General features: G+C 40.6%; 1 protein-coding gene across 1 annotated transcript in view; it reads left to right on the forward strand.

Moving 5' to 3' along the window:
• The window catches only part of LOC135473769 (teneurin-m-like), a 257605-nt gene that overhangs the window by 228137 nt on the left and 5509 nt on the right, over positions 1-23959 (forward strand). Inside the window, 19 exon segments of the mRNA XM_064753657.1 lie at positions 2596-2867; positions 3413-3533; positions 6508-6612; positions 8867-9061; positions 9545-9760; positions 13427-13573; positions 13576-13608; positions 13947-14093; positions 14457-14664; positions 14895-15014; positions 16017-16293; positions 16624-16891; positions 17244-17384; positions 17601-17853; positions 18029-18264; positions 18464-18621; positions 18831-19905; positions 21227-21549; positions 23440-23742. Of these exon segments, the coding sequence (XP_064609727.1) occupies positions 2596-2867; positions 3413-3533; positions 6508-6612; positions 8867-9061; positions 9545-9760; positions 13427-13573; positions 13576-13608; positions 13947-14093; positions 14457-14664; positions 14895-15014; positions 16017-16293; positions 16624-16891; positions 17244-17384; positions 17601-17853; positions 18029-18264; positions 18464-18621; positions 18831-19905; positions 21227-21549; positions 23440-23742 (4598 nt within the window).

The following is a 23959-nucleotide window of genomic DNA, read 5'->3' on the forward strand; positions in this document are numbered from 1 at the left end:
TGTGACTTGAATTGGGATATATTTGGGCAAAATTGTGATACCTTCAGATGTTGCTATATCTCAGAATTGCAACAGAATTGAACTCATGGTTGTCAAGGATTAAGTTGTACAAGTAACACATAACCCAGGGCTTACAGCTTGTATACATGTAGATCTAAAACTGATTGTTTTTCAATTCCTAGGAAAACATTTACCTGCGGGTATTATTGAGCCCATCAAACTATTATTTATCTCTGATGTCTAGATCATTACAGAAGGCCAGGCCAGGCCTTAAATGGTCCCATTGCCGTCGTTCCATGGCTAAGTTGTCTGCCATGTTGTACGTTTGATGTCCCATGGGAAGGAAATAGTAACCATTCTCTAATCATTGCGTCCTGGAGTTTCATCTTCACAATGCAGCAGAACAAAGGGATGGAGAGAGAGAGCAAACACATGTGTCACATGTTGTATTGTTAGTTGTTGAGTAAACCAATCAGTAATATATATCAGTCCCTTTGTCAATTCTCACACAGAAGCACTTTGTTCATGGCCCATCTTGGATTTCAATCCCAAATCCCAAACGAAACAATCTGTAATGGCTTGATTCCCATCTGTAAATGGGGGTTCAAATTTATCGCTCATTGAATAGTTAGAGACATGTCTCTGACTGGATTAATTGATGGAGAGAAATTGTGTAAACAGTGCGCTTCAAATGGATTTTTCTTCTGAGATATTCTCAAGGCGAGAACAAAGCAACAAGCTGGCTGATGGGAGATGTTTTCTGTCAGAGTTTTACCCCAATCTGCTAATGCCATGCTAACAAATGTTTCTTCCATGGCTGACTTGGTTGTCCCAGTAATTATCACAGATTTAAGGTAGCACAAACAGCAGGATGCAGGCTCAACCAATCCTCCACTTGTGTTGTTTGAAACCAAGTGTGAAGCCCTGGAGTGCCTTATAATTTCTTCAAAAAAGAGTGACAAGTGAACAGATCCTTGTGCCAGGGGTGTGTGGAAGCCATGGAAATGTTTGTCATCTCAGAGTCAACATAACAAAGCTTCTCTGTCTGTATTTATTCACTGCCATGCTGGGTTTTTGTGTTGTCACTGTGGCTTGGGATTGTCCTAGAGCAAGGACCAAGTTGAACCATCTGGGTTAGTTTGAAGGTGCTATTCAGTAGTAACTGTGGGGCACACTTGACTAAACCTGGAGGTTATCATTTTGCCCTTATAAATATTTGGCACTCTCAGAAATGGTGGCAACATGTCATTTATCCAGGCTTACCAAATTTGTGATGACTGTGATTAGATTTTAAGTTGATAATATCAGTTGTGAAAATTATTATCAGTAATTTATTATTATGTAACATAAGCAACTTTCCATTCCAAAATTTCTAAGAAATTTGATGGAAACTACATTACACAGTTGGGGTTGATGAAGGAAATTTGTTTAGAAACGATAATAAGGTGAGGTAATTGCTAAACTCAGGTACAGTGTATGTGTTGCTAAAAAAAGACAGGGGTCATTGTCTTTAGTGTGCATGTGTTAAATTTGACTTGAAGCCTGGTGAACTGTCTTCCCAAACTGGTCATGACATATATCCACAAATATACTGGCTCCCCCAATAGTACTATGCACTTTAGAGCAGTGATGTTAAAGTTATAGGAAGCATTACTGGGTTATTGACGATCTCTCCCTCAGGTGCAACAGAAGAATTTGGCTGGTGCGCTGTAAGACATTAGGATGGCACATTCACTGATAACCTGAGCTTTTCCCAGCCTCAGTGGTCGGTCTGTAGACAAACACACTGGCTGTTAAGTTGAGACTCTCTTAGCTCTTGAGGGACCCAAAATTTAATATCTCTTTGTTGATGCCAGAGGCGGGAAGGGCGACTTGCTTATCATGGTAGACAGGCAGGGGGAAAATGGAGAGACACTTTACAGCTGTTTGACAAACAGAGATAACTTAAGAGCAGAACTGCTGGGCTTTGTTAATGTTGGCTTGTAAATGCTCATCCCATGTGCAGGCTAACCAAGATATGTACAGGGTTAACCTTACATTACCTGGATGTGACCTGGAACTCCCAGCTTCTCTAACAGAGATAATAATATGTTGTACCATGGAGGTCTTACTGCACAGACTGTTATCATATATTTATAATAGATAACACATTGACAAGTTCAAGTATTGCTGCTGTTACTCACCTTCCAGAGCTGGAGTGAGCTCTCCTCAGTTTGCAGTCGTGTTCCTCAGACGGCCTACTAATCTCTGTTTAACCTGTGCTAACCATGTCTCACTTGAGCATTGGTCACAGATACTCATCAGGATTGTTTCTCTTCTTCAAACCTTGGGTCACTAAAATCTCATTGGGTGAATGTGATCCCCTGCAACTTCATGTTAGGAACAGCACTTCTTCTGTAAATAAAAGCTTCTTTTACACTATTATTTTAATAGTCAAGCACAAAAGAACCAATAAGGCAAAAATCAAATCACGAAGTTGGGAATATATAACTACAATGAGGATACCGATAAAACCGTAAAATAAAATAACTCCACTCTTCTTCTGGATAGCCCCGCAGTTAATGTGACCAATATATAGAAGTGTTTGTTTTACAGGTGCTATGCCAGTGCGACCAACAGTACCCAACGCTCCTGTGTTTTTCCGTGTCGGGGAGCGTCAGCACCACATCATCCCTCCCAAGTCCTTCTGGCACACTCAGTTCAGTCAGAAAGACCCCGCCTTTGTGAAGTTTAACTTCAGTATTTCCAACAGTGCTATTTTAGGGGTGTACGGCCGGAAGAGCGTCCCACCAACTCTTGTGCAATTCGAATTTTTTGAGGTGGTGGAAGGGAAAACTATACCATCGAGGTCCAAGAGGTCTGCTGGGGTAAGTGTTGTGCAGGGATCTATGCTTTGTCTTTACCACATTTCTGCCTGGGCCAAATTGGTTTTTGCCTGAAACTGAAGTGCAAAGTTGTATAAAACTGTAATTTTAGTTACTTTAGTAATGTCATTGTTTTTTTTGTTTTTTTTTTTTGTAACAAACTAATAATGAGAGGCTAATGTCCAAAGTGGGAGGTGTATTTTTTAAAGTTTTTCCAAGCTTTGTAATTTTCAAATTTTACATTATGGAAAAAAGAGAACTACCTGAGAGAGGTATTCTGAAAGCTCTACACAGCACCTGATTTAGTCAGTAGTCACTTGTACATGCATTACCATAGTTTAAAAGATATATATATATGTATTATTATTTATATTTATTGGCATTATTAAATGAAATTTACGTGTAAGCTTTAGATGGCAAATTCCATGTAATAACAATACTGCTGACTGGTGAGGTGAGACAGAAATTCAGTTTCTCTTGAGTTGTGGAGTACAGAGGCTGAACATCAGTCAAGTAAATAAATAATAATTGTAAGATTTTGTGTTCAGGGAAGCTCTGGTGAAGCGACGGCAGCCTTCATGCACCACCTGGAAGCCGGTACCTGGTTTGTGTCCATTTACAATGATGATGAGCATGCCCAGAATGTGGTGTTTGTTGGAGATTTATTTGGTAAGTTCTCTTTATGCCTTTTTACATACTGTGACATAGTTATGGCTGTCCTTCTTCCACAGAGTTATAAGGAAACATTTTGTTAAAATTGCATGTTAAATAACAACTTTGTTGTTGTTGTTTATAGCACCCTGATGTGGAAGGCTATGAGAAGGAATTAACAGGTGTATGTAAGATTTGTGGTGGTGGTTAGTATATCTTGTATTAAAGTAGTGGAGCAGAGGCCTGCATTTGGGACTGTTTGATTCCGTAATGTTGATCAGAGTGAGTTCTGTTATCTCTCCAGTGAAGGTCAAAGCTGTCAATGGAAATACTACCAGCTACCTGCTGTGTTTTGACATTTGCCTTCCGACAGTCTGAAGACTTTGATGTCTTCGTGTGATTTAGTGCTGAACGTGTGGAAGCTGAGCCATGCTGAGTCAGGATGCCATAGTCGTCACCTTTCTCTGCGGCTCTCAGCCAGTTTATGTATAGGCTGTATCTAAATCTTTGTCTAAAAATGCGTCTCTGGCTGCTGGGCGAATCTGTTGTGTAGTAAAATGGGAAGTGTTCTGTCAGATGTCTGGATTTCAGAGGCAATATCCTGTAGAGACTGGCTGGACTAATGGACACTTAAGCACTATTATCTGACCTTCACCTTTTTGGTGGCTGAAGTGGGATAGTAAATCTGTCATTAACTGAGTACGTCTTATTGGCTAACATTAACATTCCCCTTGTGCTTCTATTGAAACAGAAAATTGAATTGACCAAGATTGAGCGTTCCTGACACAAATCCCATCTACCCAAAAGTAACGCACTGATTCAATTAGACCCATACATCTCACTTGATCGCTGCACTCTTCTGACATACTTAACATTGTAACCAGTGATCATTTTATCCAAAGCTCTCTGTCAATTGACTTTTGTACTTCTTTACGAAATGTGAAACCTACAATAAGTGAAAGGCTGATGGAGTTGAGAATGGAATGGAAGCTCAGGAGGTGAAATGGAAGATTTTTTATTATTATTAATAGTTTTGCTGTAGTGTAATATGGATGTGTCTTTGATAAAACTCTGTAGACTTCTCTCTGAAAGTGTATCACATCAGACCAGTAAGACATAGGGATGGGTCATTGGCTGTGGGAGGGCAGCCGGTGTTAAGGTGCAAAACCACGCTGAAGAGATTAACTGGTCTGGAAGAGGACAGCTGGGCTTGGGTCTCTAACTCACTTACTGACCTCCTCCATTCAATACAGATGCTCTTTTCCCCTCACCAATCTTCTGTGATTGGAGGAAGGTTTTGTCCCGCTATTCTTCTCCTTCATTTATATGCCATTCAGAGGCGGACTTGGAAGAATGGCTGCTCAGTAGTTATGCCGACTTCAATACTCCTTGAGTGCTGTGCGCAGAAAACCAATTTGTATGCCCTGAATTATTGCTGGCAGAGGGCAACCTAATGAAAACCTCCACCTGCAACATTATTGTCCTTACCGAGAACCAAACCGCTGAGCAAATTCCTTTACGGTCTGACAACAGAGTGGTTCTGCTGGAATTCCAATAGCGATAAATCTGACTGCAGGCCTTCCATGAAGGGACAATAAAGTCAACTGATCATCTTGAAAGCTGTTAGATTTTCAAACAGAGACAGATTGCGTTATGCTATACATTTGGAAGGAGTGGCTGTTATAGTATTCCATTCTGCATACATGTGGGCAAGTAAATCATCTTCCCAGTAACTTTATATTTGCCATTGTAGCTGTTATGTGAATCTTCCCTGAAATGTATGCAGCCATCAAAACTGAAGACATTCTGAAATTTTATGGCGCAGGCCTTAGCCGCGGGTCTGTTACTTGCTCATTTATTCTTGGCTGTTAAGCTTTCTTTACAGCCCAAAAATTCTTCAGAACTGTCATGGTAATTGTGAAAATATTTGCTTTTGAGGCAAGAGAGTGAAAAATGCATTGGTGCTTCCAGGCTGCTAGTGGTGCTAAAAGTCAGTATAAATATTCCCAGCATGAATCACAAGGAAACACCGGAATGCATTGTAGCTTTTTCACGCAGTCACTGAACTAAGAGGGAGAAAAAACCTACTATCTGTTCATCCATCACCGCAAATTGGAAGTTAAATGGTGTAGCGTGCCACAAGTGCAGTTCCTGATTACGCTAAAGTCGCTGGAATATTGAACATGTGTTGAATGGGAGTGTGGTTAACAGCATTTTCCTTGGACTGTTGGTCATGTGACTGTCTTCTGTAGCCGAGTCTTCTCCAGGTAATGAACCCTGCAAAAGTGCCAGGTTATTTTCTCAATGCCAGTCCCGCTGTCTCTGATCTGCAGATTCCTTCCCATTTCCTGGCTATGGTAAATTTCAGCGTCTCTTATGGGAGTGTTTTTTCCTCGAGACCAGTGTTCAATCCACACGACTTTAATCACCTTTTGAGTTGGTGAAGCTGCAATCTGTGGTCAATCCATTATGAACTGATGGCTTGGAGTTTTCTACATCCTTCTGAACTTCCCTGGGGCTGTTTAAAGGGATGCCATGAAGGGAACTCCTTTAAAGGGACAGTGTTATTCAGGGACACCTACATGCAGGTCTTGATCACATATTTTTGTACAGTAAACCTGCGAATGTCTCCCCATGGTTTCCTCCCACCATATTTCTTGGCTGCCTAAAGTTCTTAAGTATGGTATTAAACGCCCATCAAATAAGTGAATTTTTGTAAATGTCAAGTTGTTTTCCTTTGTCTGTATATCTGTTTTTGTGAAAACTTAAACTATGAAAGGCTAAGGGAAACCAGAAACCTACACTTATAAACCCCTTTGATTCTCTTTCAAATCTGGCTGATAATTAAATAAAATTGCTTTTGTACTTCTTTCATGTTCAGCAGAAACACATAGGTGTGTAAAATTATGGTTCCTTTTATCTAAAACAGAGTAAGAATGGCTTTGAAATTAGTGAGAATGCTGTGAGTTGATAATATTTGCTGTGATTTCAGAAAATCTGGACACAGGTTGCCCTGGAGACTGCCATGGTCATGGAGAATGCAAAAATGGACAGTGTACCTGCTACCCGGGCTTTTCCAACTGGGACTGTTCTCTAAGTAAGTCCTGACCACGCTTACCGAATGCCAAGTCATTTCACACTGCTGGCGGGCCCAGCAGTGTGCTAGCTGACCTACATGTCCATGTGTGCTGGCCAACTTACCTGTCCACATGTACTAGCCGACCCACCTGTCTACATGTACAAGCCGACCCACCTGTCTACATGTACAAGCCGACCCACCTGTCCACATGTTCTAGCCGACCTACCTGCCCACATGTACAAGCCGACCTATTTGTCCACATGTACAAGCCGACCTACCTGCCCACATGTACAAGCTGACCCACCTGTCTACATGTACAAGCCGACCTACCTGTCTACATGTACAAGCCGACCTACATGTACAAGCCGACCTACCTGTCCACATGTACAAGCCGACCTACCTGTCCACATGTACAAGCCGACCTACCTGTCCACATGTACTAGCCGACCTACATGTCTACATGTACAAGCCGACCTACCTGCCCACATGTACAAGCCGACCTACCTGCCCACATGTACAAGCCGACCTACCTGCCCACATGTACAAGCCGACCTATCTGTCCACATGTACAAGCCGACCTACCTGTCCACATGTACAAGCCGACCTACCTGTCTACATGTACAAGCCGACCTACCTGTCCACATGTACAAGCCGACCTACCTGTCTACATGTACAAGCCGACCTACCTGCCCACATGTACAAGCCGACCTACCTGCCCAAATGTACAAGCCGACCTACCTGCCCACATGTACTAACCGACCTACCTGTCCACATATACTTCCACATGTATTAGCTGAACTACCTGTCCACATGCAACGGCCAACACACCTGTCCACGTGTACTGGCTGACCCACCTGTCCACGTGTGCTTATACGTGTATTAGCTGAGCTTCATATACCTGGCACCAAATATTACACACCGTTTTAAGATTTCCTCTCACACGCTAACTCGAGGCAAGTGCAACATTTGAGACATCAGCTGCTGTTATTCGGGGTTTAAAAAGCATATTGCTTACATCCATAAGATGACAGACACTTGTTGACCATGTCTTGGTGGCCAGGAGCCAGTTTGCTGTCACAAGGCATATACAGCCCTGATAACATTCCTAAATGGTAAACTGACATGTACATGGATCTGAGATCTGGGTGTGCTATATGAGACCCAGTATGTTAACATGACATTGTCCAGATACCAGTAGACATGCTCTGCATGGTGAACCAGTGTGCAATTAACAGAAAACAATGGGGGAAAAAAATAACTCCAAAATTCACTTGAAATAAAGATAAACTGATAGATTTGTCTGATTATTGCCAAACCTGAAAGTCTTTGATTTGTAATTTGGATACTTATGCCCAGTCAGTGGCATGCTGTGTCTATAGGCTAGACTTCCCTCTTTTTGTGGTTTTTTGTGTTTTTTTTTTTGTCAAGAACATATCTGAGATAGGGTGGGATGTTTAGCGTGAGGTATTTGCATCAGATTACAGTTATGATCCAATGCTGTGCAGATTTGAGGAATAACCATCAGATCATTGTGGGCGATGTGGTGAAGGCTGGCTTCTTAAGTCGCAGACAGATCAGCGGGAAGTGCTCATGTTTTCTAGCAGTGCTTAAAGACAGGGGAAGAAGTTAGCACAGTGTCATCTTGTTATGTGTCATCCAGGATTGAAAGGCCAAGTTAAGCGAGCGTTTCCATACCCTGTAACACCAAGCCAGCTCATCATAACGTTGTCTGTGGAAATCAGCAGACAGGACAACACTTATTATTGCCTCTTTGGCTTGCCATCACTATCTCCGAACCATCTTCAAACTTCACATTGGAAGAGTCAATTTTTAACAGGTCATACATAATTATGTTTGCTGACTTTCCTCATGACATGGGTCTTTGTTTCCATGCCTGTCATTGAAGTTTGATGTCCTGTGATCTTATGCCCCAGAGAGAAGAAATTAAATATTGAAATTAAAATTTTACAACTTTGCAGAGGGTTTTTAGGTCTCTTTATCTCAAGATGACAGCCTCATGAGTGCTTTGTGCATTTTATTTGATTTAGACGGAGAAACAGAAATACTGAAATATTTGTTACCAATGTTTCTGACAAAGCTGAAAACTTCAATATTTATCATGTTTATGTAATGGAAAAAATCTTAATGTATGATGAAAACATTGATTTAGACGACATCTATTGGAGAAATTTTATTCACAACTACAGCATTTCACCTGTTTTGCAGACTTGCAGGAAGTTGTTCAGTTCTATTTGTTCCATTGTTTTTGCAGAGAATTGCCCAATCCTGTGTAGTGGGAATGGTTTGTACGTGCGTGGAAGTTGTGACTGTCACCCAGGCTGGAAAGGTCAGGAATGTGAGCTGAGGGAAGACCAGTGTATTGTGCCCAATTGTAGCGGGAATGGGAGGTGTATCGATGGGAAGTGTGTCTGTATGCAGGGCTTCACCGGCCCGGATTGTCGTGAGGGTAAGTGTTGGGGGGGGTGCACTGTCAGGGTAGTGCTGTAGATGTGCCAAACTCTGTGTTGTACACTCACAGAAATACTCCTCTTTTGTCAATGGATAGATGATAGATACACATGTTATGATCTAGACTTTCCTTCTTTGTTTGATATTTTTTGTCAGTAGATTTTATTGTAACCTTTACTGTGGCCTTATTTACATATATTTGTATCTGATTAGGAGCTGCTATTTCACTTTTTCCCTTTTTCTTGTCACTTTTATAATTCACTATTTCTTCCTTATGATCTCACAGTTTCTACAACTCTGTGTTTTTCTTTTTAAAATTTTATGTGCCTTTTAATTTGGTAACTGGCTTTTCCGACACTATGATTTTAACATGTTTTTTGATGGCCATCTTTCTATATCTGTCTTTTCTTATGTGTAATTTTGGTTTTTGCTGTGTTTTCTGATTTGAACACCTGTGTCTTTCTGTTTTGCTGTGGTACAGTGGACTGTGCCAGACCCGACTGCTCGGGCCATGGAGTGTGCCTTCTGGGCCAGTGTGTGTGTTTCCGTGGTCATAAAGGCAGCGATTGTAGCATTCCAGATAGAATAAATATCACCCAGGTGTGTGCCCGTGACTGTTCGGGCCACGGAATCTACAACGTGGACACGGGCACGTGCACATGTGAGCGTCACTTTGTGGGCGCGGACTGTGGCATAGGTAATTCCTCACAGAACCAGTGGTTAGCCTGGTATATGCTCTAGGGTTGATGAATAAAAGCATCGTGCAGGTGGATCCTGTGATAGTAACAGGTGTTGTTCCCCTCCCCTTCACTACCACCCTCCCAATTTCCAGTCCTTGTCTAGTTTCACCCTGTTTATGCTACACATAACACCTGCACCCCTCATTTGAGCCTTGGAGGGGGGCAAAGTTTGAATCATGTACTAATGTGTTGCATGACATCAACAAACTGAAAGATGTGAACTATTTTGCATAGTAGGAATGAACGGTGGAAATTTGTCGAGATCTTCCCCCAGTGCAAAGGCTTACACTGATGATAGATATTCAAGACACAAATCTCATGATATTCTTTGAATAGTTGTAAATAATAAAAGAAAATTTAAATGTTGGTCCAAATGAGAAAAGCATCCTTACTACATGTGTGCATTTTTCTTGAAGAGTAAGTACAGGTGTATACCTGCAGTAGAAATAGCCATATACATGTAGTTTGCAAACAGACAATAAATAAACTGACTTCCAACTTCTCCAATCTGCATGCAAGGAGAGTACTACAAGTATGACACTTTTGTGCATTTGTTGATATTTTTGAGTTTGACCCCAATATGTATTGAATTGATGGCATGTGTTTCTGTGGCATGGATGTTGTGAGTTGTTAGGGTACATCTCTCTTCAACTTTCTTCCTTTTAGGTGGTTTCTTGTTGATATCCTTTAGGAAGAAGTAAGTGTAAAAACACTTCTGAGAAGTGTTATGTGTGCTATATATCTGTGCACACTTACAAGGAGTGTTATGTGTGCTATATACATGTAACAGTGCACACCAGTCAGAAGTGTTACTGTATATCTGTATGAGGTGTTTGGTTGAGGCAGAGAATGATGGTGGGAAGGCTTGGTAGATTGGGAAGATCATGCAGTCATTTTACGAGCTAGACCTGTCTATCAAAGCATGCTTACAGGAAGTAGGGGGCTCTGGTTCAGTTAACATGGCATACTTCTTATAGACTTCGCTCTCTACCTTTCACTTTACATCACTGCCACCACTTGTAAATTTTGTACAGAAATCTTGAACAAGGCCGAGGTGACAAAGTCACAGTGATGAGGCCAGAAGTGATGTCAGAAAACACAAACAATCCGTCTCAACCTTCATCTGTATAATGCTGTATACATATCCACTCTCTGTATGTGGAGTATGTACAACATGATTCTAACCAAAATCTAGAACAATTTTATTGATGAATGCTGGTTGAATAGTTCCGGGAGGAGACAAGTGATGAAGCTAACCCTAAACAAGCCTACCAGCATTTCACAGTCTCCAAAAGGAAAAGCTTGTGTGGTAGTGGCAGTGATGTAAAACGAAAGGTAGAGAGCAATGCTTGCCTGGAGTAATATGGTAATGGACAGGCTGCTGGAGGTAGCTTAGGGAGATTCGGCATTAGCCTGTGTTTGGGGAAAACTGTTCACGGAGCAAAATGGTGATTTTTTAACAGATCGTACTGCTTCTAAATTGAGAGATATAAATTGAGATATTGTTTACACATGAAATGGTGATTTACAAATGAGAGAATTGAAATGTAAGGATTAAAGAGATAAATAACAAAGAAATGTAGAGTTCCCCGAACTGTGTTTCTGAGTCAATGAGATCCACAGTCATCACTAGGGGGTATGTTGTAGTGGAAAGAACTACTCTCTCCAGACGAGTTAAGTCTGTTTTGCTGGTTCCACATTATCCGAATAAGATTGAAAGACAGGTTGCAAAATCTAGTTGGCAAGAGCTTTGACAAAGTGGCTATATAGGATGAAGTGAGCAGGGTTATTTAGCATGTGTGTGTGACAGTAGGCTGGTTTACATCGTGGCACATCCTTTACATACATGTACCTCCTTTACATATGTGTACATCCTTTACATACGTGTACATCCTTTACATACGTGTACATCCTTTACATACGTGTACATCCATTACATACGTATACATCCTTTACATAGTAGCACATCCTTTACGTACGTATACATCCTTTACATACGTATACATCCTTTACATAGTAGCACATCCTTTATGTACGTGTGCATCCTTTACATACGTGTGCATCCTTTATATACACGTACATCCTTTACATACGTGTGCATCCTTTACATACACGGACATCCTTTACATACATGTACATCCTTTACATACGTGTACATCCTTTACATACATGTACATCCTTTACATACGTGTACATCCTTTACATACGTGTACATCCTTTACATACGTGTATATCCTTTACATACGTGTATATCCTTTACTGAAGGGCTGTAAACCAAGACAGGACAGCATTTCATACATCTTTACTGATTTATTCAAACAATATGGATATGTGGTGTGAATTGTAGTCTTTCAGTCATTCAGTTCATTATTTGAATAAGGGACGTAAGATTGATGTGAGTGATATTGATTGTTATAAACGGTAATGTGGTGAATAGAACTAATTGTTAGTTATGATAATAAGGTTAGTGCTGCAGATTGTGATAATGATAATGAAGTTACTAATGGTACTTATTGTTAGTTATGGTAATAAGGTTAGTGCTGCAGATTGTTGATAATGATAATGAAGTTACTAATGGTACTTATTGTTAGTTATGATAATAAGGTTAGTGGTGTGAATTATTGGCAATGATAATAGGGTTAGTGGCACAGATTGTTGATAATGATAATGAAATTAATGGTATGGAGGTTAGTGTTGATAATGCTGTTAGTGTCAGTAAAAAAGGTTAGTGGTAATATATTTGGGCCTTCTCACTCTCAGTTGAGGTACAAATTACATATACATAGTATTGAACTGGAGCCAACAAGCTACATGTGGATGGTTGGAGCATTGCATACACATCCGCCTGCTACATGGGTTAGGGATCTGTGAGGTTAGCTCTTCACCGCTGGATCCATCAGTTTGGTCAATATGTTCTCAGCTGCTGTGACTTTCCAGTATACTCCTAAAATACCACCTATTCACAGTGAACAGCCTCGGCCTGGTATGGGTGGATTCTTTCTCACAGTCAGATGAAGTAATCATTGACATCTACAGCTTAACATCTGTCTCCCCTAACTGTGTGTACTGGTGATGCTCTAACAATACAGCATGCCTGCCAATGCTGCTTAGTATAACCTCCTACATGTAGTATAAATATATACCCACACTTTAACCACGCTTGACATTTTCTAATGGTCACATGTGTTGAAAATAATGTAGTTGTGTTTGTCTGAGCTGATTTAAAAAACACATAAAGGTGCTGGAAAATACAACTTTTTCCATTCAATCAACTTTGAAATTTCTGATCCAGGGGAGATAACTTTTACAATTTTACCCTTGTTACACTGTTGATCAATGGGAAGAAAATCAATCTTTATAGATCAGTCCAATCTGTTCCATTCTAATTACAGTATATAAAAAAATGGAGATATAAAGTATAAACTACATACCTGCTCAGTTGTTTTTAGAATGACTTATTATGCAGTATTATTGCTTATTAGTAAGATGCTTTAGAACTAAAACTCGAAAATTGGTAAATTGTGGATGATAGCATACATGTTTATGCAGGTAAGTCTTGCACCTTGATGATATGCCACTTGATGTTGTTTTTGTTTTACACATACTTGTTTCCATTGCTGCAGAGGTGTGTCGTCTGGTGTGTAACCAAGGTTACTGTAAAAACCAGCGCTGCGTCTGCTATGATGGCTGGACGGGTGCACTCTGCGACCAGGTAGCATGTGACCATAGGTGCGACAACCACGGTTTCTGCAACAATGGCACGTGTGTCTGTAAGAAGGGTGGTACGGAAAACATTGCACCCTGGGTAGGTCCATTCTTTCTAGGGCAAGTTAAATTAAAACTATTAATCTATGTTCACCTGATGTGCTCCCCAGTGCTAATTAATAAAATCACTGAGACTTTGTGGCAAGTAGAATATAAAAAATACATGTAATACTTGGAACTTTGTTTAATCTAAACAGACCTTGAGGCAAACATTTCTATTTTTGTATAGTTTAGAAATATGTAAGAATAAATTTGTCTCTCAGTGAATGTTTGTGATTGTCCTGTTACTTTCCCTCAGGGCTGCAGTAAAACATACGAATAGCTTGTGATAGATACATGTAATTTCTCTCTGTGAATGTTGTTCCTGTCTCGTCACAGATGGCTGTCCACAGGGATGTAGTAACAACGGAGAATGTCAGAGGTTTGCTGATGAATGGAGGTGCAACTGTAAGAATGGATGGAAAGGCAGTGCCTGTAATATTGCCATGGAAACCCAGTGTTCTGACAAGCAAGACAATGATGATGGTATGGGATATTTTTGGTATCAATAAATGTCAATAATAAGTAAATTTTAATAAATAAAATATATTCAGGCAGTTAATATAGTTATTGGTTTTTAGTGTTGGAAATTATGGCCAAATTGCTGTCTCCAGGATGTTCCGTGAAATGTGTAAAATTTCTTTGAATGGAGAACTCACTTGATCTTTATCTGGATAACTGGTCAGTGTAGAGACAAAGTCATCGGATTTAAAAAAACATTTAGATTAACTGTGTTTGCATTACTGCTATGAAACAGTGGAGTTAATACAAAATGCAAAACCGTGGTTATTGAATGACTCCAGCTTATGTGGGTACTTGTTGTGAAGTGTTGATTGTCTTGTTTTTCAGATCGCCTCACTGATTGTCTTGACCCAGACTGCTGTATCAACACAGTGTGTATGAATAGCATCCATTGCCATACCTCACCAAACCCGCTGGAGATCTTGCTGCGCAAACAGCCGCCCAGCACCACTGCCTCATTCTACGAGAAAATGCGATTTCTGATAGAAGAAAGCAGCGTGCAGAGCTACGCCACAAAGAATGCTTTCAATGAGAGGTGAGAGTTTCTCCAGTGGAGTAACATGGACTAAATTGTTTTGTGTCTGCAGATCAGCTGTGCGTATTAATTTGGGACGATTTTCCACTAAAGCAAATCTCTCCTCTCCTATTTAATCCTAATACCTTTTCATCGATTCTTACATTCAGACTTTTTATCCATATTAAAACAGGTAGGTTAAGAAATGCTTTCTTTACTAATGATGTGGATTTAAATTTCTTTTCTTACAGTCAGGTGTCAGTTATCCGTGGGAAGGTCATGGCCAAGGATGGCAGTGCTCTTGTAGGAGTCAGGGTGGGAGTTGTCACACAGCCGCTCTTTGGTTTTACCCTTTCAAGAGAACAAGGCCTGTAAGTATTGCTTGGGGACGTTTGTTTTGGTTTCATTATTAGTAAAGCATAATAAACATAAAGTTGGTCTGTGAAGTTAATGATACTCAAGTGACTATGAGTGTTCTCAAACCTACTGTAACGGAATGGCTGTGAAAATAGCCGCCCCTGACCAAGTTCGTCAAGGATCACGAGCAAACCGGGCTGCAAGCACAGGATTTGCCCACCAGGGACGCGAGGGGACACACAAAGAGAAGACACAACACAGCTGATGAGTTTTTATAGGTGTTTATGATTAAGGAAAATTACAGAAAACGTCAATCCTAAATAAAGTATAAAAATTATCTGAAGTAGAATTACAAAAAGTAAAGAAAGCTTGAACGTACAAAAAAAGCTGTAGCCCTATCTGCTGATCTCTCCCCCAGCATCACCCCCATCTCTTCCTCACAGGTTACCTTCCCTCAAACCCTCACTACCCAGTCAGACAAACATATCACCATTGTCAAGAGTGTCTCCCCCTGTGCCTCCCCTTGAGGATCTATGATCTTCTAGGCCAGGATCTATGATCTTCTAGGCCAGGATCTATGATCTTCTAGGCCAGGTATACACATCGTTAAGGAGATTCAGCCGGTAGAATCCCTGGGTGTTAGAGGCTGACGGGACTTCACTCAACTGGACCCTTACCTCTGTCACAGGCTTCAAGCTCACTTGAATCTCAGATTCATCAAACAAAAGCAATAACTTGGAAAAACATATCAGACAGAATGAATGAATGAATGTAACCAGAAATAATATCTTTTGCTTTTAGAATTAAAATTTAGTCACAAAGAAGTGAAACAAAGGAGTGATTGGTTTAATGGAAATATAGAACATAAACATCAGTGTGATCCTCCGTCACACTATTGTAAATTCTATAATCTATCGTTGACTTCCAGAACTAGATTTCTTGAAAGGTCACTAAAAAGAGGACACTAAAAATGAATGGATTGTTCTTTAAGGTAATGTTTTTGTAACTTGTTACAGTTTTGACATTCTGGTGAATGGTGGTGGTTCAGTGGACTTACAGTTCATGAGGCAACCATTCCGTACCAAGTCTGCCAGTGTCCTTGTCCCATGGAATCAGATCATCACCATGGATACTGTAGTCATGACACTGGAGGCGGAGGAAGTGGCCCCGGACCCTGCATCGTGTAGCATGGAGCATGAACATTATTGGCTTAGACCAGTGGTCCTGTCGACATGGCAACACACCCAGCTCGGGGCATGTCCAGACAAGAGTACCATCATTCCAGAGTCACAGGTAACAAGGATGATGATTTTGGGAATGGAGAGTTTCACGGAAGTTTTTTTATTAGCCACAGTCAAATTTGAATTTGAAATTCTGATTTAAGCACTGATTTAAGCAATCGTAATGGAAGGTGTGTAAGGTAACATCGTTGTAAATTATTTGCTGTAAATTGGCCAAGCATCAATCATATATATGAATTACTTACTGTTGATATTTGTTTCAAAAGTATTTTCTATAATTCTCGGCAGAAACTTGTGAAACAGAACTTGTGTAGAGTCTTATGAATCTGTGTTTGTCAGATGAATCGGTGAATCAAGTGTGTATGTGTGATGTTATCTTCAGGTGCTTCAAGAGTCCTTGTCCATAGCTGGCACTGATGTCCACCTGGTCTACCATAGCAGTGAAACCTCTGGCTACATGTCCGTCATTCTCATCCAGATGACCCCTGACACTATCCCAGAATCCCTCGCTCTGGTGCACCTGCGTGTGTCAGTGGAGGGGGTCGTTCAGGAGAAGTTATTTGAGGCAGACCCCGGCCTCAAGTACACCTTCTCCTGGGATAGGAAGAATGCTTACAAGATGAAGGTGTACGGGATCGTCACGGCCAGAGGTAAGCTCCGACTAACTTGCCCTCCATAGCTGTTAAAATTGCTAAATTTTGTCAGTTACGTTGGCTAACTGAATTTCTGAGGGTTTCCATCACCAGCTAAATTTTTGAAATCTTTCCATTAACTGACAACAATGATGGGATTAATTTCACTATCTGACTTCATCATTATCATTTACATCATCACAACTTACAATGGACAAAGATTGTAAGTAAGGATTTCACTGTGAAAAAGCTATTGAATGCATTAACTGAGCATGTGGAATAAATATCCCATTACAGTGCATTATTTAATTAAACGGCAGGAAAAAAATGGAACATGACTGTATTAACCATCGTTCTGTTCTGTGCTCAGTGTACGTGGGCTACCAGTATGTAGCCTGTGATTACGTGTTCTGGGAGACTCGCAGTACAACTATGAGTGGGTATGATCTGACCTCATCCGAGATAGGAGGCTGGAATCTCGACATCCATCACACATACAACTTCCAAGAGGGTACGTACACATTCAGGGTTTTACAGAACCTTTCAGTTTAAACACAAATAATTTGAAAATTGAGAAGGAAAAAAAATAAAGCTGTTGCCCAAAAAGTTTCTGGATGAGTGTTGTATGTTTGGTAGTGTTTTCAGTTTTTCTTTTGAAGTTATTTGTGAATTATAAAGATTGATTTTTCTCCATTATTTCGGAACTGTTCATTGATATTTTGTCCAGGTATTCTGCACAAAGGTGATGGAACAAACATTTATCTGAAGGAGAAGCCGAAGAAGTTGACGAATGTGCTGGGTAATGGTCGGCGCAGGAAGCTGGACTGTGATGGCTGCAATGGCAAGGCTCTGGACAATCGCTTGATGGATCCTGTGGCCCTGGCCAGCGGCCTAGATGGAAGTCTCTATGTGGGTGATTACAACTTTGTGAGAAAACTCTCCCCTAACAGAGAGGAAATCGCCAGCATTCTAGAAATGAGGTGAGTTTAGCATTCAAAATGTTCAGTATTATAGCTGTATGGACTCACAGCAGTTGCGCATTTTTAAACATATTTGTTCCGGTTTCAGAGATGTTTTTAAAACTGTTTTGTTTAGTTTGAATTATTTTCTGCTCTAGTACACCAGTTGATGAGATGTTATCTGACTGGTTTTCAGCACAACCTCAGTTCCGTACAGATATTTCATGACAGTGAGCCCTGTTGATGGTCGCCTCTACATCTCTGCCTCCATGACCTATCAGATTATCAGGGTGAAAACCATGGGGCCAGTTCGCAACCTCAAGGTCAACTTTGAAGTGGTGGCTGGGAATGGTGACCAGTGTACCCCAGGGGAGGCTGACAAGTGCGGAGATGGAGGCCGTGCCCTAGAGGCCAGGCTGATGAATCCCAAAGGTAAAGGTGTACTAAAAGTTTCTGTCATTGCCATGAAGAAGCTTGACCCTAAAACTATGGTAATATTCTCCAAATCATATTGAAAATGTGACCCTAGGGTGAAAACTTACCAAGATATTGCTAAACTATTTCCAGTGTAATTTCTTACAGCAGACTTCCCATTCTTCGCTTATACGTGAATGTGATGGGTGTTTTGTAGGAATAGCCATTAACAAGGATGGAATCATCTATGTGGCTGATGGACCAAACATTCGACTGATCACTACAGATGGAAAAATCCGAACTCTGATTGGCTCCCAGGAGAAGCTGAAGAAATGGACACCCATGCCTTGTGACAAAATCATGTCTGCAGACAAGGTAAAGACTTTGTTTTTGTTAAAGCCTGGAGTAGTACAATAACTCTCAATCTCTCACTGTTTTCGTTTGTTTTTGCATGTCCATTTCTAATACCATGCATTTGAATGGTACAGCATGCAACACAAGGACTTACCTGTGGTGAGAAATATAAGAAAAGTTCTCGATTATGCGAGTGAACTATTCTAACTGCAGCCTCTTTGTGTTTGTAGGTGAGCCTTCGTTGGCCAACTGCTCTTGCCATCAGTCCTCTAGATGACACACTTCATATTTTGGACAACAACATTGTTCTCCAGTTGACCAAGGACCATAAACTGGTGACCATAGCAGGTCGCCCCATCTACTGTCCCCCTAAACAGACGAGCTTCTTACCCCAGGGGGTTCTCTCTGATGATGAACAGGCATCCAGCATTGCGGATCATGTGACCTTGGTCAAACCTGAGAGTATCACGTTTGGTCCCCATGGTGACTTGTTCCTTGTGGAGAGCGACACTCATAACATCAACCGTGTGCGAGTTGTGTCCACTGATGGCCGTATCCACCATTACGCTGGTGCAAAGTCTCGCTGTGACTGCCAGAAGCCCAGATGTAAATGTTATGATCCTAAGGAAACGCTAGCCGCCCAGGCACTGTTCAGTAACCCTACCTCAGTGACTGTCACTCCTGATGGTGTCCTGCACATCGCAGATTCAGGGAATCTTCGGGTCCATTCAGTAGTCTCAGAGTTGCCTCAAGCCAATGATATGGGAGACTATGAAGTCTTCTCCACAGAAACTCAAGAGGTGTTCGTCTTTAACCGCTTTGGGCAGCACAAGACAACGGTCAGCGTCATGACCAATCAGAACATGTACTCCTTCACCTACAACGTAGGATCGTTCTACGGCAAGCTGGTCAAGGTCACTGACAGCGACAGTAACAGCATCCAGCTACGCCGCGACTTTGACATGAGAGTGCAGGAAATCATCCCACCCAATGGGCAGAAGTGTCGCCTCGCAATGGACAATATGCAGAGGCTGAACAGATTTATGTCCCCTGAAAACATGACGGCCATGTTCACATATATGTCCGCCACAGGCCTGCTGGAGACCAAGAAGCTTTCGGATGGCAAGTTGTTCTTCTACGAGTATGACGACACGGGCCGCCTGCTGAAGGTGACACAGCCTACTGGAGAGGTCATCAACTTGACAACCGATGTCAATACTACAGGTTCCATTGTGCACATCTCTACTGATAGCCATGATGCTGTCGCTATGGCGACTTATGGAAGTGTGCAGTCTGTGATGCATGGCAAGTTTGCGGGCTCCGTTTATTTTTGCGCTCTAGTCAAGTCTATTGTTGAATAATGTTTTGTTCTTTTATTTTATATTTATATGTTTTTATATAGAACCATTATTTAAACATCTGTATATTGTACATGTAGTTTGAGTTTGGAAGATAACAGTAAAACCAACAGTGTCATACATTTCTGAAACTACACAGAATTAAAAGCAACATTTCTGTATTTTATTTACATTGTAATTTTCAGTAGTTGAGTGATATTTAATTGATTTTGTCAATTTGTTAAATTGCCTAGACTGAAGATATAAAGTACAGGAGCCATAGTGTAGTCAGTACTTATCCATGCTGTTACTAACATAATCAGTGTATTCTAACACATGTTCCTACCTCTAGTTCATCAGAAATGTAGCAGGTATTTAGTACAATTTATTCATTTTTTTCTTAATTCCAGAGTTTGGCCCATTGCTGTGCATGAAGATTGTTAGGAGACTATCTGTGCATGTCAAAGCCAGTTTTTGAAAACATAATCTTTAATAAGAAAAAAAAGGGAAAAAATCACCAGTGTTGTTCAGCAGAAGGATATATATTCCTTTCAGATATTAAGCTTTGGTCTTGAAAATCTTGTTCTGGGCCTTGTACCATAAAGCTAAGTTCTGCTGAGGTGATTGTAACTACTGTGGCAACATGCCCTTGACATGTGCCCTTGACATTTGTCCTTGACATTTGCCCTTGACATGTGCCACCAAGCTAGTTACAATTAACTTTCCAGAACTTGGCCTTGTGAAGAATGGCAGAGTTTTCAAAAACTGGCTTTCAAGTCATAGAGTTCATTGAGAAAATCAAATGTTTTGTAGACTACTTTAAAATTTTACTGAGTTGGCTTTGCGTAGATGCAGACAGTTGATAGTTTTCTGACCTTTTCAAACTTGCCGCATGTTATTTTGGGCAGCATGCTGGGGCATGGTACCTTCCAGGGCTATTGCAAGTCTTGCTAAGGAGATAATTTTGTTTTCTGATTTGTTTCTCCTGACAATCTTCACACTTATCGCAGCTTTCAGTTACTTTCTCTGGTTTCAAACCTAGGTCTATTTACACTTTTTATACTGTGTGTGATTTTTGAAATTGTTTCAAGAAAATCAAGTGCAGGGTTTAGTACTTGAGTCCAGTAAAAAAAAAATTCGCTGGAAAATGTTCCATCGACAGCTTTACATGCCAAGAAATTGTTCGGAAGTAGATTTCTGTGAACAAAGTATAAAAGTCAATGAATTTTTTTTTGAAGTGTCATCTAGAGCTCCTTTTTAAGATGTTGTTTTTGCCCTCCTTTTGACAGGCCAAGCCGAGACAAAGGTGACCTACTTGCCTGATGGTGCCGTTGTTGTTGTATTCCCAAGCAATCTGACCGTCGCCTTGGAAACCAGCACTCATCCTGTTCTGGAGTCAGAACACCGGATGCATTTTAAACGTAAAGTTGTCTTGCCCAGTACACATGTGCACCGTCTAGAATGGAGGTATTATCTGAGAAGAGACGGCCGATCGCGAAAAAGTCGCATAATCAACAAGATTGGGCGCCGCACTAGGGTAGGAGGGCACTACTCCCAGCATGCCCTCATGCATGAGTCGCATGACGAAGGATACAAAGGGAAAATGCTATTGGTATGTTCCCGTAGCCATACTAGGTGAAACAACCAGCTAGATGCTCGCTCTGTCTCCAGAAGCGTTTAATTTTCATGCGACAGCAAAAACAAAAAGCACAGCCATATTGCATGTGGTACTCTTCAATACTGTAATGAGTGATGGCTCCATAACCTATAAACCACTTAACGGATATGTAATTTGTGTGATGTTATAGATACCTTTTATTTCCTAGGCCATTTTGTATGCAGGGAAAGTTGTCTGTATTATGGAAACATGCATTGAAAAACCCAAAGCTTCCTTTATTGTGCAGATTGTGGTCATGACTTGATCATATTTGGCATTTTTTGCTGAGTGAGATGCTTGTTCTGCTTTTATCTCTTAGCTTTTGGCCTCTTCCTCGTGCCTTTCCTGCAGTGAGCTTTCTATGAACGCCTTTGCTTATTCTTCTTTTCTGAAATCTCAACTAAAGCATCTTGAAAGTTACATCAGCTTGATACTTGAACTGTGAAGGGGCATAACTCTTGCAGTGCACTTCTAAAACTAAAATTACCTGCCCTTGTTAACTCCCGCCTCAACACGCAATTGGACATTAATGCATGCAAATATTTATCTTTAATATAAGAAATAGTATATCTGCTGAGGTGAGAGAAAATGTGAATTCATCTTATAATCTTTGTCTGTGGAATGTGCAGTTTTGTCTGCATTTTTCTCCTTGTGGTTGGTGACCTGAATGTGTGAGTTGCTGACTGGTGATGTCTTAGGGTAGTTTTTTTGTGGACAGTCATAAGTACCAAGCAATAGTCCATTGTGTTGTTCTGTTGGTTGCTGTAGATTGGCTTAATTTACAAAGTTTTATTGGTCTCCTCCTTTTGTCTTTCTCAGCACTGTTATTGTAATGCAATATCTATTTAAAGTGTTAAATAAATCCGCTATTTTAATTCTTTTGTTCAGCCAAAAACTAGTGAAATAAATGATTGAATAAAAACATATTTCCTGCCGCTCATCAAAGATAACATGTGTGTATATATTTAAGTCTTCATTCTGATCTTTTAACTCTGGATAATAACTTTAAATTGAAAAAAAAATCTTGTTGGCAATATAAATATGCTGACAGCAGTGTAATTGTTTGTGAGCGAAATATTTTTCAAAGAATAATGCAAAAAGTATCTTTTCTTAGGTTCACAAATTTGGTAGTTAAAGTTGATGTTTTTAGGTCACCGTAATTTATACTGTTTATATGTAACATAGTGGACAGTAATATTTTGTTCAAGAAATAAAAATAACAAATATGTAATGGAATAGTGATAAAATGCCAGTGACATTCTGTATTTCTGTGTCCTTCATAGTTACTTTAACTGAACTTTCCCCCTTGATATCGTGGTCCTGCTTTTTTATTTCAGTCTTTCTTTGCTCTGTGTTACCTTGTTAAGATGGACACATTTTGGTTAGTTTTTGTGTTTCTAGAGCAAGGACATTCTTGGTTAGTAAGGGCGATTTCAGTAAATCTCTTCTTGGTGATGACCTTCATGTGCCCTTCAGAGATCATAGGAATGATACATCAAACATACATTACATTTAGTTCTTGTTTAGTTGGGCACTTTCCCATACAGCTCCTCGTTGTTTTCCCTACGCCATAAAATTGCTTTGCTCTTGTTAAATGAATATACTTTAGTCATTGGTGACAGCAAAATCAGCTTTCTGAACAGACGTAGCCATATAGTTTTTAGGCTTGACTAGATTTATAGGTGTTTGACTTGTTAGCAGTGTCTTTGTCCCCATGCAGTGGCCCGCTGTATCATGCTTTTGTGTCCCTTCCCCCCGAATACAGACTTTCCCTGTTTATGAATTTTGGCCTTTGTCTCCTGTAGGCCCAGTGTTTAGGAGCTTGTGTCTTCTCTTTCACTGCAGATCAATGGAGAGAATCTACTAACGGTAGAATATGATAGGGACACCCACTCTGAGGCAATATTTGACAAGGACGCCAAGGAGATGGTGACTATTGTTTACGATGACAATGGCCTTCCCACCCACTTCCTGCCCAGTGAGGGGCATCATTCCATGAACATCAGTTATAATAAGTTTGGGGCCATCACCAGCTGGCAGTATGGGGACCTGTCTGAGAGGCGTAACTACAACGCACGAGGCCTGTTGACAGATAAGGAGCTCCCCAACAGTGCACAGTATCGCTACATCTACCGGTCTGGATACAAGGTAGATGTCCTGTACACACTCCACTCGGGGGCGAAATCAGATTGGTCAGCACAGAAGTGATGATGTCTAGTGGCAGCGAGCCAACAGTGTGTTGGGTCGTGTGAACATTTATGTGAATCTTAAATAAAAAAATTTCATTTAAAATTCTGCACTGATTGCCTTAAAAGTTGAAACAGTATGGTATTTCAAATTAGAATAACTGACACCCTTTTGTGTT

Source organism: Liolophura sinensis, chromosome 8 (assembly GCF_032854445.1).
Source record: "Liolophura sinensis isolate JHLJ2023 chromosome 8, CUHK_Ljap_v2, whole genome shotgun sequence".
NCBI lineage: Eukaryota > Metazoa > Mollusca > Polyplacophora > Chitonida > Chitonidae > Liolophura > Liolophura sinensis.